Here is a 17,848-nt window from a genome sequence, read left to right as displayed (position 1 = left end):
CTTCCACCATGTAAGACATGCCTTTGCTCTACCTTCACCTTCTGCCATGATTGTGAGGCCTCTTTGGCCATGTGGGGCTGTGAGTCCATTAAACCTCGTTTACTTTATAAATTACCCAGTCTCGGGTATGTCTTTATTGGCAGCATGAGAACAGACTAATGCATATGTTTTGTGTAGTACATTCTGACAAAGTAGAAATAACACAACTGAAAATGGGAAAAGGGAACAAGAAAGAGGAAAATAGAATAAGCTTATCAAATGTGATACAGGCTATGGATAGGGATTAAGGGACAATATTAAAATTTAAAAATCAGATAATCGAAGGTTAAATAAAAAAGAGGGAATGAAGTTTCTTAAAAAAGGTATAGCACAAAGATAACTAGTAGAATAAACTGTAAGCTTTCTTAAATGCAAAAATAAATTTTAAAATTAAAATAGCAAAGAAAGTATCATGCAAAGAAAGAAACACAGCAAATAAAACACAGTTTTAAGATTATTATAGTATAAAATATGTATAACAAAATAAGTTGAACTGTCATATTAATGAGTATGAATGAGTTTAACTTATTTATTAAAAGCAAAAGATTTCTGTTGGATGTGCTCATGCCCATAATCCCAGCACTTTGAGAGGCCGAGGCAGGCAGATCACCTGAGGTCAGGGGTTTGAGACCAGCCTGGCCAACATGGTGAACTCCGTCTCTACTAAAAATACAAAAATTAGCCGGGTGTGATGGTGGGCGCCTGTAATCCCAGCTACTCAGGAGGTTGAGGCAGGAGAATCACTTGAACCCAGGAGGCAGAGGTTGCAGTAAGCCGAGATCATGCCACTGCACTCCAACCTGGGTGACAGAGAGAGACACTCTGTTTAAAAAAAAAAAAAAAAAAGGCAAAAGAGATTTTCAATTTTGTTCACAAAGCAAGATGCTGAAAATAAGAGACATGACTGAATCAAACTGATTCAGAAAGTCTAAAACGAAAGGGATGGGCAAAAGTACACTAGACAAATGGAAACAACAATAAAGCAGGGGTTGTGATGCTAATGTCAAAATAAAGTTTAAACCAAAATGCATTAAATGAGACAAAGGAGGGCATGTTTTCATGCCGCAGTTCACAGTGGGTATACTAGAGTTATGAATTCTATTCACCAAATAACTCGGCAGCAACCTTTATAAGGAAAAACTACAGGACATGCAAAGAAACACTGATAGAAACACACTAACAAAAAGACTTCAAAACACTACCTTCAGTACAAAACAGACTCAGTAGCCAAAAAAGAGGAATAAATGTAGACCTAAGTAGTATAAGCAATAATACAGATCTTACAGATACACAGCCATGCATCACTTAAGGATGGGAATATGTTCTGAGAAATTCATCTTTATGCAATTTCATTGTTGTGTGAACATCATAGAGTGCACTTACACAAATCTAGATGGCATAGCCTATTATACACCTAGGCGATACTGTATAGGCTATTACCCCTAGGCTACAAACTTGTACAGCATGATACTGTACTGAATACTAGAGGCAATGGTAACACGATGGTATTTTTGTATCTAAACATATCTAAACATAGAAAAGATATAGTAAAAATATGATATAAATGATTTTGAAAAATGGTACACCTGCATAGGGTGCTGACTATGAATGGGGCTTGAAGGACTGGAAGTTGCTCTGGGTGAGTCAGTGAGTGAGTGGTGAATGAATGTGAAGGCCTAGGACATTACTGTGTATTAGGGTAGGCTTTATAAACACTATACACTTAGGCTACCTTAATTTATTTAAAAAATAAAGGAATTGTGCCATGATGTTATGATGACTGTGATGTCACTAGACAACAGGAATGTTTTAGCTCCACGACAATCTTATGGGACCACCATCGTACATTGGTTTGGTAGTTGACTGAAACATCATAGTGTGGGGCATGACTATAATTATTTTATTTCTTTCTGTTACAGAAACTGTTTACAGGAGATAAGGAAGTTTTGGTATATGCCTAAATAATTTCACTTACCTTAGTTTTTACTAAAATAAAAGCATAAAAATGTTAAATGTAGAGTTGCCTTTCTTTTAAGGAAGCAAATGTTTTAAAGATAGCAGTCCTACATTTATGTGAATGTGAAAACTTACAAAGCACTCTGGTTTTCAAACTTATCTAGGCCTACAATATCTGGTCTTTCTTCTCCTTCCCACCACAAAGGAAAAGGAGACTCTTCAGCTCACAGCTTAGTCCTGATTCTAACCCCTGCCTCACCACTACTCACTGCTTTCCTATGTCAGCCTCTCTCCCTCTACCAGCTCCTTTATCCAGCTTTTAAAAAGAATACGTGAACCCCAAAATTTGAGACAGGTCTCAGTTAATTTAGAAAGTTTATTTTGCCAAGGTTAAGGACACGCGCCCGTGACACAGCCTCAGGAAGTCCTGAGGACATGTGCCCAAGGTGGTCGGGGCACAGGTTCGTTTTATACATTTTAAGGAGGCATGAGACGTCAATCAATATATGTAAGAAGTACATTGGTTCCACCCAGAAAGGTGGGGACAACTTGAAGCAGGGAGGGGGCTTCCAGGTCACAGGTAATGAGACACAAATGGTTGCCTTCTTTTGAGTTTCTGATAAGCTTTTCCCAAGGAGCAATCAGAATATGCATTTATGTCAGGGAGCAGAGGGATGACTTTGAATAGAATGGGAGGAAAGTTTTGCCCTGAGCAGTTTCCAGCTTGACTTTTCCCTTTAGCTCAGTAATTCTGGGGCCCCAAGATTTTCCTTTCACAAATACAAACCCTCCCTCCAACCTCATTCCCCTGTAGCTATTGCTACTTCTTTCCTGATCCTCAAAGAACTGTCTGTTCTCATCTCCACATCCTCTCTGTTGCAAAAGGAATGACTCCCTAACTGTCAAACCCCAGGACTGTTCTCACTCAGGTCTTCCTGCTGCTTAAGACCAGGTTGGCAGTCCCTTCCCAACCCTCATTCCTCCCTCAGCCCTCCCACGTGTCTCCTTCTACCTCTCACTGCCTCTCTTGCTGCCTTTTCATCTTTCCTCCATTCATTGATGTTCACCATGATTCTACCTTCTACTCTCCTTATGCCTCTACACACTCTTCCTCCACAAATTAATCAAGTCTTGTGATTTCTAATTACTATTCGCTGCTGACTCCCAAATCCAAGCATCCCTTTTCAGCTCCCTATTTCTATTTCTGTGAGCCTACTGGACATTTCCAACTAGATCTCCTAAATAGCAGAGTTTGTTATTTTCCACAACTGCTATTCCTTTGTATTTTCACCGAAGAGTGGAAAAGGGAAGGCTATATGATGAGGAAGGGTATGGGGGTCTCTGGGACCCCATCCAGCAGCCAGGGAATGTCCATATGGAAATAACTGTGGAGACGTGGGCTTCAGGACCCTGTCAGCAGTGTGGTACATGTAAGTGTGAGTCCACTGGTAAAGCTAGTGAGTACAGCAGCTATCTTTTCAGGCCCCTTCCCCAAGCCTCCGCTTTGTATGGTTTGGATTTTATGACTGGAGATCTTGAGTAAAGGAGTACTTTAAGCTTTTCGGACTTCCTGCAGAGGCACAGGGTGGAGGTTGAGAAGTAGACTCCACCCCAGTCTCTCAGTGTCATCCAGCATGACACTCTTTTCTCAGAGAAAAGAGAAAAGAGTCGCCATGAGAACCACGGCAAGAGGTTATCTAGCTGGACAAGTGGTAGGCCAAGTTCCCTGATTATTTTATCCCTTTCCAGACAAGCCTCCCTTCCACACACACATACACCTTGGTCAGACATAAAGAAGCTTGGTGTTCCTGTTACATATTCCCTGCCCTTACCTAAACCACAGAAACATTCTTGAATCACCTCAAGGCTCAAAGACCCCTTCCATCCATCCCCAACATCGCTCCTGGATTTTCTAGAGTAAATCCGATCTTTATCACTCCCTTTTCTTAAACTTCTTGAGAGTTTAAGCACTGCGCCATCCCCCACCCCCATTGCTTTCCTTCATTGTCCACACAAAGTAAAGCTTCTTAGCTGCACACCCAAGATCCTTCTGTTACTTGACTTTGTCTAACCTCTCAGCCTTTGCTCCCCCCATCTGACCGCATGCATCCTGGGCCCCAGCAGCTCTGAACTGCTTCCTGGGACAGGCTATGTGCTGTCAGCCTAATGAATCCCACCCAAGTTGGCCTTCGAGGTTCCACTGCTATGTGACTTCCCCTGAAGATTTGTCTTCCCTCTTCTTTAAGAGCTGCTCTTTGTTTCCTAAAACAGTTCATTCATTTTCTCTCTCTTCCTTCCTTCCTTTCTTTCTTTCTCTTTTTTTCTTTCTTTCTTTTTTTTTTTTTCTTTCTTTCTTTCTTTCTCTCTCTCTCTTTCTTTCTTTTTCTTCCTCTCTCTCTCTTTCTTTCTTTCTTCCTTTCTTTCTTGAGACAATGGTCTTGCTCAGTTACCCAGGCTGGTCTTCAACTCCTAGGCTCAAGCAATCCTCCTGCCCTGGCCTCACCAAAGTGCTGGGATTACAGTGAGTCACCACAGCTGTCCTGTTTCCTAAGTGCTTTGATAGCATCTTTTGCAAACTTCACTTAACATCTACATATCACAATATACAGGAATGGATTATTTGCTTGTCTACTGTCTCCCAAAAGGAAAGAACATTTGCCTCATCCATCTTTACCCTCAGCAAAATGCCAGGTGCAAAGGGGCTCCTGATAAATGTATATTGAAGAGAAAGAGGAGGCTGACAAGCAGGAAACATGAGGAAATTAGCATGATGGATACTATGCCTCAAAACCAAAGTGACAAATGACAAAGTAATTCTCTCACTATCTTGAGAGGCTCAGGCCAGGCTGCCTGGGTTCAAATACCAGCTGCACCACTTAACTACACCTTGTAGAAGTTACTTAAATTTTTGGTGCTTCAATTTCCTCAGCTTTAAAAAGGAAATAATGGTACCTACCACATAGGATCATTTTGAGAACTAACAAGGCATTTAAAGGGCTTGACACAGTGCCTAGGACATGATAAGCCCTTAATAAATATTATCTACTGCTGTTATAATGATTAGCTATCCATCACCCAGCACAGCTTATTTAACTGGTTTCTATTAAGTAAAAGTAATTATTGTAGTAAAGTTGCATAAAATACTGAAATGAATCTTTGTCATTCTTTTGGCCACCTAACTCAAAATGCACTTCCTGAGTTTGGGTAATTCCTCACCTTATGAGTCTAGGTTACCTCTCACTAAGAAGCCAACATCATCATAATCATCATCATCATCAACAATAACAACAAAAGCCAGACACAGGCTGTTCAGGACTCCCTTGCAGCAGGACTTGTAGCATATGATTCAGGTTTGACTAGTCAGACACACCCAAACCAGGTCTAGCAACAGGAGCTAGTAATGCCAAGCAGCAGTGACAGGAAAACTGCAGCACAACTATGCCCATTTTCCCATATGCAGCAGCAGTGGTGGTCCCAGTGGCGGCATCTAGTGCCACCGTTGGCTGTGCACGATCAGCTGCATCCTCAAAGGGCTATTTCTGGTAGCATGACCATGGCTAGGTGCTCGTCTGCTACTAAGCTCACCTTATTTTCCAAGCCTGTATCTCTATCCCACCCAGAAACGCTTTAACCCACCCAATATTCTTTTCTGCTTCTATCAGCCTGGGTTAGTTTTCCTTGGTGCAATGCATCCTGCCAGACTGGTACAGATGATCAGGTCAGATGGTTTCATAAAATGTAAGTACACTCTTTCTACTTTGTTTTATTGGTTTATTGATTTGCAGTGTTCTTTACTTGGCTCCTGCTCAGGGACTGTTCTTGGACGATTTTTGTTTTAGTAATGCCGGTATGTTAAAGAGGGCTTTTCTGGTTTTTGTTTTTTGACAGTTACACTTTCTCTCTTTCCTTCCCATCCCTTTTTTGGTGTGGGTGATTGTGTCTTAGGACAATCAAATTTTAATTGACTGGAATCTACCCTTAGGTAGAGAAAATCAGGCAACTAATGAGTATAAGAATAAAGGAAAACAGATGGAGAGGAACAAAATCAGTGCCCAGTGCAGAGGAGAGTATCACAACAGGCCTGTGAGCTCATTTAATGTAACTGGTTTATTTTACAGATAAAATACTTGAAACAAGGAACACACAGCTCATGACTCAGCCACAACTACAATAACTGCATCTCCAGACTTCTCATCCAGGGCTCCTGCCTCTATCCATTATACCAAGAGGCAAAAGGCAAATAACTAAAAGCAAACTGAGATCACGTTAAATTTAACCTGATTAATTATACGTTTTAGGTTTATGGTTGTATATGATACTAATTTACATTTTCAAGAGGTTTTACAATTTACAAAGCAGTTAAATCCTTTCAACTGCTCTGAGATAAGGTAGCGCTTTTTTTTTTTTTTTTTTTTTTAAAGAGGTCTTGGTATTCATGTCTTGATAAATGTTTTAGCATCTCCCCTACCTCTGACTTTCCGGTCTCCCTTTTCGATTTGTTTTGGTTTTGAAGCTGTAGCTACAAAATGTGTCCATTGGGAAGAAAGCGATATCAATGCATTTGAACAAAAGGGCCCATTGATTGAAACCATCATAAAATATATGGGATGCTGTTATTAACTCCATTTTACAAATGAGGAAACAGAAGCCCAGAGAGATTAAGTGGTTTGGCCAAGATTTAATAACCATTAAATGGCACAGTCACTACAAGGTTCATTTTAAAAAAACATATACATTGAGCATTTAATGTGTCAGGCTGGGTAAGCAAGATACAGTGCTAGTTAACTCCTAGTAAGCACAAATTTCTATAACCAGTATATTACTTTCTAACCACTGTTATTGAAATTTTTATTTTACTGTCTTCTGGAATTTTAGCAGCTGGACAATCAGTAAATACTTTTCTACTTACACAAGATTCATGTAACCAGATCTGTTTGGAGACTGATCATGATATGTATTAGACTAAAAGGTCTAAAAAGCATGTTTTGCATCATTTGTCTAGATTCTCTAAAGTAAAAGTAATTCTCAAATGTCTTCGAATGAACAAAAAATTGACAAGAGTATGAAGCTGACTGCATTACTGTATAATCAACTATTGGAACCTTGATTTAACAAGCTATTTTCATTTTCAGTCCAATGGTATACAAAGAGGAAATTTTATTCTTTGTAGTTTCTCCAAATTCTTTGTAAAGATTATGAAAGTAATTTGCGAAAAATAAGCGAATTGACATGGAATATAAGGTGAATAATACATTTTTAAAATGTAGTTGCGTATAATGGAAAACGTCAGTCTTGTATATTCAGCTAAAACAAACCATTAGTGCAAGACCTAAATATTAATGAGATCCGGGGTTTGCAACGAAATATCATTGCTCTTTTCCCCCCCAGAAGTTAAAAGAAACATGGGGAGAGCTTTTAAGTGAAAACTAAAGGTGCTGGTATCACAACTGGAAATGCAAGGATGCAGAAGAAATGGTAAGATGTGGGTGGGTAGTATCCCAGTAAACAACATATACCTTCTAACAGACTTGAGGTGGCTGTCAAGCCTTTCAGACATGTGATTGATAATGAATGTCAGAGGAGCGTTTTCTTTTCCATCAACGCTTCAGGAGACAGCGGACCGCCACCAACACCGGGCAGAAGAGAACCCCTGTCACGGAGACAGAGCCGCCCCCGGCTCGCCTGGGCACGCCCCCTCCTGCCCTCGCAGCGGGGTCCCGCCCTTTCCGCCTTCCACTTCCTAGTAACCGTCCTCCCTTGCGCCATCTTCGCGGGACCCGATTGGCTGATGGGGCAACCGCCAACGGCTGTGGCGTTTAAACCTGAGCCGCTGCTGCAGCTGCTTGCCGAGCGCCCTGAGCTAGGTGGGGGTGCCCCACGCTGAAAGAGTGGTAAGTTAGTGGCCTGCGGCGTTTGACGTGACCGCCTTCTCACTGTCGGGATCGGTGTCGTTCTTGAGCCGGTTCTCTAGGCGCTGTCCGCCTCGGTCTCCGGCTCGTCTTCCGCCCTCTGTCCTCCGGGATCCGGGACGGCGCCCCTCTCCGGCTCCGAGGGGTTCGTTGATGGAGTCCTGTTTTGGCTTTGAGTCGCTGCCTCTTGTTTCTGAGATTTGAGCGTCCGGCAGGGCGAGCAAGGAGAGCCACCAGTTAGGTCAGCTACTTAAGGGAACAAATTTCTGTCTCTGGGACTGCTCTACTCGATTGAACAGTTTCTAGGGCATTGTGAGCGCTCAGTACGTGTCTGCGAAATGAATGTTAGGGACTGCGTGCCAAAGTTCTCGAAGGAGCCCTCTCCTTTGGAGAGGCTGGCTGAAGGCGAAGAGGTGATGGAAGACTGGGAAGAACTTGGAACTTGGAACTTGAGCTACTTGATGTACAGGTGGGATTTCAGTAGAGAACAGGGACAATGTCCTATTCAGTAGAGATGTCCTGTTCTGTCCTATTCAGTAGAGGATAGGACAAATTTTTAGATGAGGTATCCAATTCAGGAGAATTGGATGTGGAACTGAGTATTTCGTATTTAGAGATAGTCGAGATGCTGGCCGGACAAGTGTCACAGAGTTGTAATAAATAGGTGCTGGTATTGAGTGCTGACTGTATACTAGGTCCTGTACTAGACACTGTACATATATTGGCTCATTTAGTCCCTACAAGGAGATGACCTGAGTTTTTATGGTTTTATAAATCTGGAAATTGAGACGAAGAGGTGTTGAGATCACATAGCTATGAAATGTTGGAACTGGAGCTCCAACACAATTGTAATCACTATCATAATGTCTCACTGTGTACATGGTAAATCACCCTGGAGCAGTACTCCAAATGCCTGGTTCTGGCTCCTAAAGTTTCCCTTGGTAAGGTCATTGATGTAGGGGCTGACAGGGCAATGTCAAGGAACACTCCCAGATTTCTGGCATGAGGATTTGAATAGGCGATTGACAGTGCCATTTATTAAATTAAGGAATTGTGTCAGAACCAGTTTATTGGGGAGGGCAGTCCAGCTGTGGTTTCCTAATTAGTAAAATGAGATTTTATATTCCAGACTGGATTTTTTGGGAAATGAACTAGATTTCTATGTTAGGATCCCTTTCAGGTGTGTGAGATGCAACAGTTTGAGGGGAGTTTCTGTGTTCTACTGTCTATGAGATAGATAGTGATGTTTGATTTTAAAGTTTCTTTTTGGCAAAACGTTTAAAAGAACCGTTGAGCCTTAATCTTGAAAAGTTTCTGGTTCAACTTATTCCCCATTGCAGAAATTTCTTCTGAAACCATCTTTCCATTATTTGCTTGACACCTCCCAACATCTGCTTAACACTTTCAGAGGAGACCCATTCCAAGAGTGGGCAGTTTTTCTATTGGAAAGTTCTTCTATTCATTCATAGTCACTTCTTTCACAAATGTTTATCCAGCAGCTGCTATGTGGCAGGCATATTTCTGTACTAAGGTACAGAAGCAAACAAACTTGACAAAAGTTTATGTCCTCATTGAACTTACAATTTAGTAGGAGAAAACAGATAATAAGTTAAATAAACTATTTAATTTTATCTTAGACATTGGTGAGTTAATGGAAAAAAAATAAAACAGAAGGGGAGAATGGGGGTAAGTGTGCAATTTTTAAGTAGTTTGGACTGGGAAGTCTCACTAAGAAAGTGACATTTTGGCAAATGCTCGAAGGAAGTGAGCAAGCCCTGTGGTCATTTGAAGGAAGAGCTGATACAAAGGGAAAAAGGAATAAAATGACAGTATATTCAAGGATGGGAATTTTTAGGGAGGAGGGAAGATGAATGGTCTGCACACATGAATGTGTTGTAGCCTCTAGAAGGGGTGTGGGAGGGAAAACAGCCCCTGCCTGACAGGACTGCAGGAGAATCTGTGTCCTCAGGGTAGAGGGTGGTTCAAGAAGATGCAGAGAACATTCAGAAAAGAGATTGAGGCTGTAGAGGTTTGGTTGATGATGGAATGTGAGTTCTAGAGGACCTCATGAGTCTGGCAAGGGTAAGATAGGCAGGCTGTATTCATTTCCTTTGGCTGCTGTAACAAATTATCATAAATGAGGCATTTAAAACAACAGAAATGTATTTCCCCACAGTTCTGGAGGCCAGAAGTCTAAATTCAGTTATCACTGAATTTTTCCCCCCTCAAGGTGTATTCCCAGCTGCACTCTCTCTGGAGGGTCTTCAGGAGAATCTGTTCCTTGCTTTGTCGGTTCCTGATGGCTGCTGGCAGTCCTTGGCATGTGGCTGCATCACTCCTGTTTCTGCTGTCTTTTGTAAGGAGTCTTGTGATAGTATTTAGGCCTGCCTGGATAATCCAGGATAATCTCCCCATTACAAGATCTTCAAGTTATTCAAATCTGCAAAGGCCGTTTTTCCACATGAAGTTTAAAATTAAAGGGATCTAATAACTTTGGGGGGCCATTTTCCAGCTTACCACAGGACCAGATGAGGAATGTGTAGAGCTGAAGGGATTCGAGTGAGGGGGATGAATGTGACCCAGGAGTTGAGGGATTCTTGCCATGGTTGACATAGTGAGCTGAGTTCTGGATTGCCATGGTGAGCTGAGTCCTGTGGACTCAAGGCAGGTATGGTGGGGAGGCTGAGTATTGAGGGTTAGGCAGGTGCAGGGGACAGGGTTGTTTTTTTTTTAGATCTCTGCAGATAGAGGTAAGGAGGCTTGGGGAGGAAATGGAGCCATGGGGAGGTTGGTCTTACATGACTCAACATCAAGCGCTCCTTCTCAGTGAAGCTATTTCTGATCCTTTTCCTCTGCCCAGGCACAGTTAATCACTTCTCCTCTGCATTGTGTATTGCAGCTATTACTCTTGTAATACTATAATGTAATGATTTCTTTATCTTCCTGTTTCTATAATAGGCCATAAATCTAATAGACAAATTTAAGATTTCCTATTTCTCCAACCCCCTTCCCCACCTTGGATTAGGTATATCTCTTCTGTACTTCCTTTAAACTCTATGTATATCTCTAAGGTTACACTTCTTACATTGTATGAAAGCACTGTCTGTACCCACATTCCATGCATTCCATGAGGGCAGAGACCATATCCTGTCATCTGTCCCCTGCACCTGGTACATGGATGATTAATGTAGGTTTAAATGAAAAAAATAATCATTTACCTTTTTGGATTATACCTTAAGCCACTTTTGATTACATTCACACTTTCAGATTTTATACAAAGTTTAGCAAATACTTAATGCACAGAATATACTCAGTCATGATTATCACTTTTTAAAATGTATTTATCAGTTATCCTTTTTCTTTTATTAATCAATACTATGATTTTTTTTTTCTTTCACTTCAGTGATGGCGTGTCCAGTGATGGAAACTGGCTCACTTTTTACCTCAGGAATTAAGAGACATGTGAAAGACAAAAGAATTTCAAAGACTGCTAAGTTGAATGTTTCTCTTGCTTCAAAAATAAAAACAAAAATTCTAAGTAAGTGCCATTAGTTTTAAAATACACTCACATTTTAACTTTTCCCCAGAATTGTTTTATGTTTTCTACCTTATTTTATCAAGTACAGAAAATTACTAAAATGACTATTTTGTTAACTGATAACTTTTTAAATTTGATCCTTCCTATCTCTTTCGACTCCTGTTAGTTGGGTGGTTTTGATGATTTACCCTAAGTGTGACAGCTGAATTTTTAGCAGTGAGGCTGCAGTGGCCCAAGACAGCTACTTTCTACAGCGCAGAAAAAAATACCCACATGATTTTTCTGGAAAAGACGTAATAAGTGTAGCAGGTTGTTCTGGCATGTTGTGGCAACTGGATGATGGGTAGTTGCATGATGTGGCACTGGATGCTTTTATATATATGTGTGTGTGACTTTATATAGGTAATCTTACAAAGACACTGAGCACTTTGGAAATGGAATTTCATGAATTCTGGAGTTAAGGCATCAGACGGGCCAAAAAAAAAAAAGGAGGTAGGAAAACTCCAAGATAAATTTTCATTACTTTTGAACATTATCTCAATGTTCATAACCATCTTAGCAGGAGTCGGGGAGGTATCCTTTTAGTCACATTGTCTGCTGATACAGCTCTGCGAAGGACAATCACGTGTGACTTCTAAAACAACCCAGCCTCCTGGGTGCCTGTAAATCATGATGCAGCTCCCACCCAGGTCTCTAGGGCCACTTCTTACACTGGCTCTTGCTTCCTCCCTTTGGCAAGACTATTCCATACCCCATGTTACGAAGGAATATGCTGACTTTGAGGAGTACAATAGGAAAATATTATTACTCTTTATCTTCTGGAAATCCTAAGCTGGTTCTAGTCAATTTCCATTTGCTATGCCAAGGATGGCTATCCAAAACTACTCTCTCTGCCAAAGGTAAAGTACTGTTTTGGACCCTGTTTTGCAGAATCCCAAGTTTTCCCTGAGTACTTACAAAATGTTATTAAATTTTATAAAACTTATTTCACATACACTAGACTTTTATTCAGTGGTATATGTTATTGAATGGTGACATGTAAGTTAAAATTATGAAAATATAATGATGTTTTAAATGTACTAAGGGAACACACTGTATTAAAGGTAAGCTCTACCAATGAATTGACAAGGAAATTTCTTTGCTTCCAACAGAAAAGCATTTCAGGAGTGATTTAAATCATATTTACATAGTGCTTTTAAAGAGAAGTCAAGTTTCGATTGCAGTAGATGCCTAGAAATAAGAGGTAGGATCTTTTAGATGGCAGTAAGGGGTCCCACGGGGTTTAGATTATCCGTCTAACTAATTAGAGTAAGTATGCCTCTGTCACTCAAAGTTTGAAAATGGACTTTGGGAGTATTAAGTAATTTCTTCAGTTCTGGAGCTGTAGAGACTGGCTTTAGAATTTTCACAGATTGGCTATCCTCATTCCTATGGGACATTTCCAGGTGGAGCTGCAGAATCAGTTTCTCCATTCTGTCTGCTAGTCAAACGTAGGAAAGCAGGTCGAGCAGCAAGTATCAATATTTAGTTTTTGTGACTGATCTAATTATATAGAATGCTGTGTCTGTGCTGCAGTCCTCTTATTCCTAACTTTTTATATATATTCTGCATTCCTCACAACTCTTGAATTCATCATCTGTCTAGCTTTCATTTCTTCAGCTCTAAACTGTGAGTTTATTTTTCTCAAAACTACATCTGTATTGTTACTCTCTTTTCCAATCTTCAGTTAAAACTTATAAAGTGAAATGCATTTTGTCTAATGTAGTTTTACTAAGGAATACAAAAATTTATTAAAGTGTAAGTTCAATATTAACTCATTTTAAAAATCTTTTTACAGATAATTCTTCTATTTTCAAAATATCTTTAAAGCACAACAACAGGGCATTAGCTCAGGCTCTTAGTAGAGAAAAAGAGAATTCTCGAAGAATTACAACTGAAAAGATGCTATTGCAAAAAGAAGTAGAGAAACTGAATTTTGAGAACACATTTCTTCGCCTAAAGCTGAATAACTTGGTATGGAAGCTATATTGTTTTTGAATTCTAATTATAACTTAAATCTTTTAGCTGCATTATTATAGAAGCTCTAAAAATATTTTTCAGATTTCCAATTGTGAAAAATTATTGAAAGTCAGTATGCCATGCAAGTCTATGTTAAAGGACAAACTGTTAATGGGTAATAAAACATGTGTTTTAAATCTGCATTCTAAATGTGTGCTTGTGTGCTGTGTAAACCAGTATAATACCTTGACCAACATTTGATTGCTAATCATAAGCAAAGCTTGGTACATTAATACATTTTTAAAAGATGGTCATAGTTCTTCCAGTGTTCTTCAAAGGAAAGGAGTTCCCAGAATGTTGTTATTCTTTTTTAATCTCAGCATTTACCTGGCCACAAGCCAAACAGAATGAAGATTATAGTTGTTTCTTTTCCTTCCAAATTTCAACTCTGTTCACAGACAGGGCAGTGAGAGCCAATGATTAGCTAGGCTACAACTATAGATCTAAATCTAAAATAAGTAGAACTTATTTATAATGGAAAAAGGACCTACTCTACTTGTGGGTTAAGTTACTGTGGCTGACAAACTGTTCTCTTGCCATGTGATATATTATTATGAGAAGATAGAAAAATGTTTATAGGAAAACGTATAATTGTTAGTTCCAAAGCATTCAGTGTGTGTGTGTGTGTACATGTATGTATGTATGATATGTATGACTATTTGGACTATTTAACACTATTTGGTACTATATAATGTACCATTTTAGCTGAATGTGATCTCAATTTTTAGCTCAATGTGATATCAATTATTTTTTAAGTTTTCTCACATGGATGGCATTCATAAACGCTTGATATTATAAAACATTCCAAGTCTTAACAGATTAAAAGGGGTCTTTATTTTACATGTGCAGAATAAGAAGCTTATAGACATAGAAGCTCTCATGAACAATAACTTGATAACTGCAATTGAAATGAGCAGTCTTTCTGAGGTAAGTAGAATTTATATGTAAATAGTGTCATTCTTTACAGAGGATCACTGAGATTACTTAAATAACATCAAGGTTGGAGATTCATATTTCAAGTTTTGTGCAAAGGACTGATGATAATATCAGTTTTAACTGGCTAACAGCATATTATCATTTTGTATAATTGATTATTGAAAATGTCATATGAAAATTAGGTTTTTATTAAAAGTAACAGGATTAGACAGGTTAGTGGAACATACTGGCTCCTAAACGGACTAAGAAACATGAAGACATTAGTAGAAAGGAAGCATTTTAAGTGAGGAAAGACTTTGGGGTTTTTGTTTGTTTGTTTGTTTCAAAGATGGACACAATTGAAAAACTGGGGAGAAAAATAGAGGGTGCTCCTACTTTATACTGTTTTCTAAAACAAATTCTAAATTTCCCAAATGCTTTTCATGTGGTTCTTTTTGGAGAATTCAGAGGGCTGAGGTCAACATCTAGATTAAGGAAAAGTAAAAACTGGACAGCAGGTAGATGGAGAAGCTGGAGGTGAAGGCATAGTATACAATCTTGGTAGCTACCTTCTCGAACTTACTATTTAACAGACTAACTTTTGCATACCAAGCTTTAAAATTCTTTTTCTTTCTAGTTGTTATTAAGTGGGGCAGGTGATGGGTCATATAGACATATTGTTCTAACATCAGAATGAGATAAGAAAAGTATAGAATAAAGTTTCACACATGCTTTTGTCTGCCTTCAGCTACTTTCTTCTCCATTCTCTTTTCTCCTTGTACCTCATGCAGGTGATTGCTTTCATCTGTTTCTTTATATAAAAACAAACAAATAAAATAAATATTTTCTTACTTTTCTTCTTTACACAAAAGATAGCATGCTATACCAGATGTTCTATACCTTACTTTTTATGTGACATATCTTGGGGATTTCTCCAAATGATTACGTGGAGTGATTCCTCATTCTCTTTTGGTGCTGCTTTGGATAGATCTAGAGTGGACTTGTAATCTACCTCACTAGGCTCCTGTTGTTGGACACTTGCGTTGTCCTTTGCTGTTGGCTTGTGTTAGTGTAGAGTGCCTTTCCCTCTTGCATCATTAACTTTTTTCCTCCCTTCTGAATTATTCCCATCAGGATGCAAAAATGTTATCATCTCTCATCTTAAACAAACAAACAAATAAACCTCTTATTCCACCTATTTGCCAGCTACTATCTCAGCTCTCTTCTTGCCTTTACAGCAAAGCTTTTTGAGAGATTTATTCACTATCTCTAGTTTCTATTGATCCCATTCCAACTGGGTTTTCACCACCAATCCACTAAATCCTGAAAGTCACCATTGATGTCCATGTTGCAAAAACCCATGGATAATTCTTGGTTCTTATATTGACTTCTCATGAGTTTTAGAATACTACATTCTACTAAGTCTCTTCCTACCCTTCTGGCTATTCTTTTTCGGTCTGTTTGCTGGTTTCTCTTTGTTTTCCTAAGTTTTGGGAATGCCTTATGACTTAGTTCTTGGACTTCTCTTTTCTATCTACGTTCACTCCTCCTAAATAATTTTATTCTATCTTACGGTTTTAGTTACTACTGTATACTGATGACTTTCAAATTTGTAACTCCAGCCTGACCATCTCCTCTGACCGCCAGATGATTTATATCTAATTACCTACTTGGCATCTGGACGTCTAAAAGGCATCTCAAATTTCACATTTGCCACCAAACCAGTTCCTTATGAGATTTTCATCTAAGATAATCACAACTCTCTTTTCCTATCTTTTTCTCACACCCTATATCTGATGCTTTGGCAAATCATTTTAGTTTTGCCTTCAAAATCAGTCTACAATTCTACCAGTTCTCACAACCCTCTTTCACTACCCATGTCCAAGGCACTATTATCTCTCACTTACATATTGTATTAATAATAGCATCCCAACTTGGCCTTCTTTTTCTCTTGTTTCTCTATGTATTCTCTTCTTATTATAACAGCGAGAATGATCCTGTTAAAATGTTAGTCTCTGCTTGAAACTCTCCAGTGGAGTCTTATCTATTGCTTGATATGATCTGAAAACTGAAACTCTTGTTATTTCTTCCACCTCATTTACTACTCTCCTGTTTCTTCCACTCCTTAACCTTTTCAGTGCCGTTCTCTTCCCACTCCCTCAAACAGAGGTAAGTTGCTACCGCAGTGCTTTTGTACATATTCTGTCTGCATGCAACAAGTTCTTGTCCTTCAAATATTGACTCAAAAGTGACTACAGTGAAGTCTTCCCTGGCAACTCTGCATAAATTTAAACACTCCCAACTCTTGTACCAACATTTCATATCCTGCTTTTCTTCTTTCATCTTTCTCCTTAACACTTAACACTGTATGACAATTTTGTTTATTGTTCATCCCATCAGAATGTAAGCTTTTTGAGTGCAGGGATGTTACCAGAACAACATCTAGAAAATAGTAGGATGCAATACACATGTATAAAATATTAGGTAGTGTTTCCCCAGTAAGAATGATGCTTGTTTTATATATAAATAAGTAAGGTACATATGTTTTCTGTAGTCCCTCTTTGATTGAGCTTTCTAAATAAAAATAATGCCAAATAATGTAAGTATCTTTTTAGCATGATGCTGATGTGGTCTTTTTAGGTGTCTTAGTATGATTATTTATTTTAGTAACTTTCCTAATTTTACATTTCTGTAATAAACTTCAGAAGTGATTTATTTTTCATTTAATGCGCTGCTGAATTCTTTTTTGCCAGTTTTGTTTAGGATTTTTCTATTGTTATAAGTGAGGACTCTGAAGTTTTTTTTCTATGCATAGAAAAAAACATAAGACTATACAGTCTTTAGGCATTGATAACAATGATATATATACTAAGCTCATAAAAAGAATTTGGATGTCTTACTTTTTCTGTGTTCTTGAAAAGTGATATAGTATTATAATTGTTTTTCTTTAAAGGTGTGGTAGAATTATTCTGTGAAACCATCTGGACCTGGGACTTTTTTGATGAGAGTGATAGTAGCTTTTTGTTGACTTTATTTATCCTATGGATATTGGTCCCCTTAGGAAAATGTCTTTCTTTCGTATTTAGTTTTATTGAATTATTTTCCCTTAGAAAGTTAAATGTTTAATCTAAGCTTTTTAATTGATGTTCACAGAGTTGACCAGAGTAGTCTGTCATTATTCTTTAATTTCGTCTGTGTTGTATTTCCCCAGTTGATTAATTTTGTGTATTTGGGCTTTGTCTTCCCCCCCCACCCCCCCCCCACTATCTTAGGTTGTTGTGGTTTTTCTATTTTATTTTATTCTTTTTTAAAAGAACCATCTTTCTAATTTAATTTAATGTTTGATGTTTCAAACATTTTTTGCTTTTATTTTTAATAAGTTATTTTGCCTTTTTGTGGTTCATTGTTACTTTTCTAACTTTGAGTCAATGCT

The 17,848-nt window shown here is 38.7% G+C and overlaps 1 protein-coding gene across 1 annotated transcript in view; it reads left to right on the top strand.

Moving 5' to 3' along the window:
• Positions 1–7,775: 7,775 nt before the first annotated feature.
• Positions 7,776–17,848, top strand: part of SGOL2 (shugoshin-like 2 (S. pombe)) — a 56,728-nt gene continuing 46,655 nt past the window's right edge. The window contains exons 1-4 of the mRNA XM_011974539.1: positions 7,776–7,886; positions 11,308–11,442; positions 13,280–13,455; positions 14,350–14,427. Coding sequence (XP_011829929.1) covers positions 11,310–11,442; positions 13,280–13,455; positions 14,350–14,427 — 387 coding nt within the window. The 5' untranslated portion in view covers positions 7,776–7,886; positions 11,308–11,309. The remainder of the gene's footprint in view (positions 7,887–11,307; positions 11,443–13,279; positions 13,456–14,349; positions 14,428–17,848) is intronic.

This window comes from Mandrillus leucophaeus, unplaced genomic scaffold (assembly GCF_000951045.1).
Source record: "Mandrillus leucophaeus isolate KB7577 unplaced genomic scaffold, Mleu.le_1.0 Scaffold146, whole genome shotgun sequence".
In the NCBI taxonomy this organism is placed as follows: Eukaryota; Metazoa; Chordata; class Mammalia; order Primates; family Cercopithecidae; genus Mandrillus; species Mandrillus leucophaeus.
This window is presented reverse-complemented; position numbering and strand designations above follow the sequence as displayed.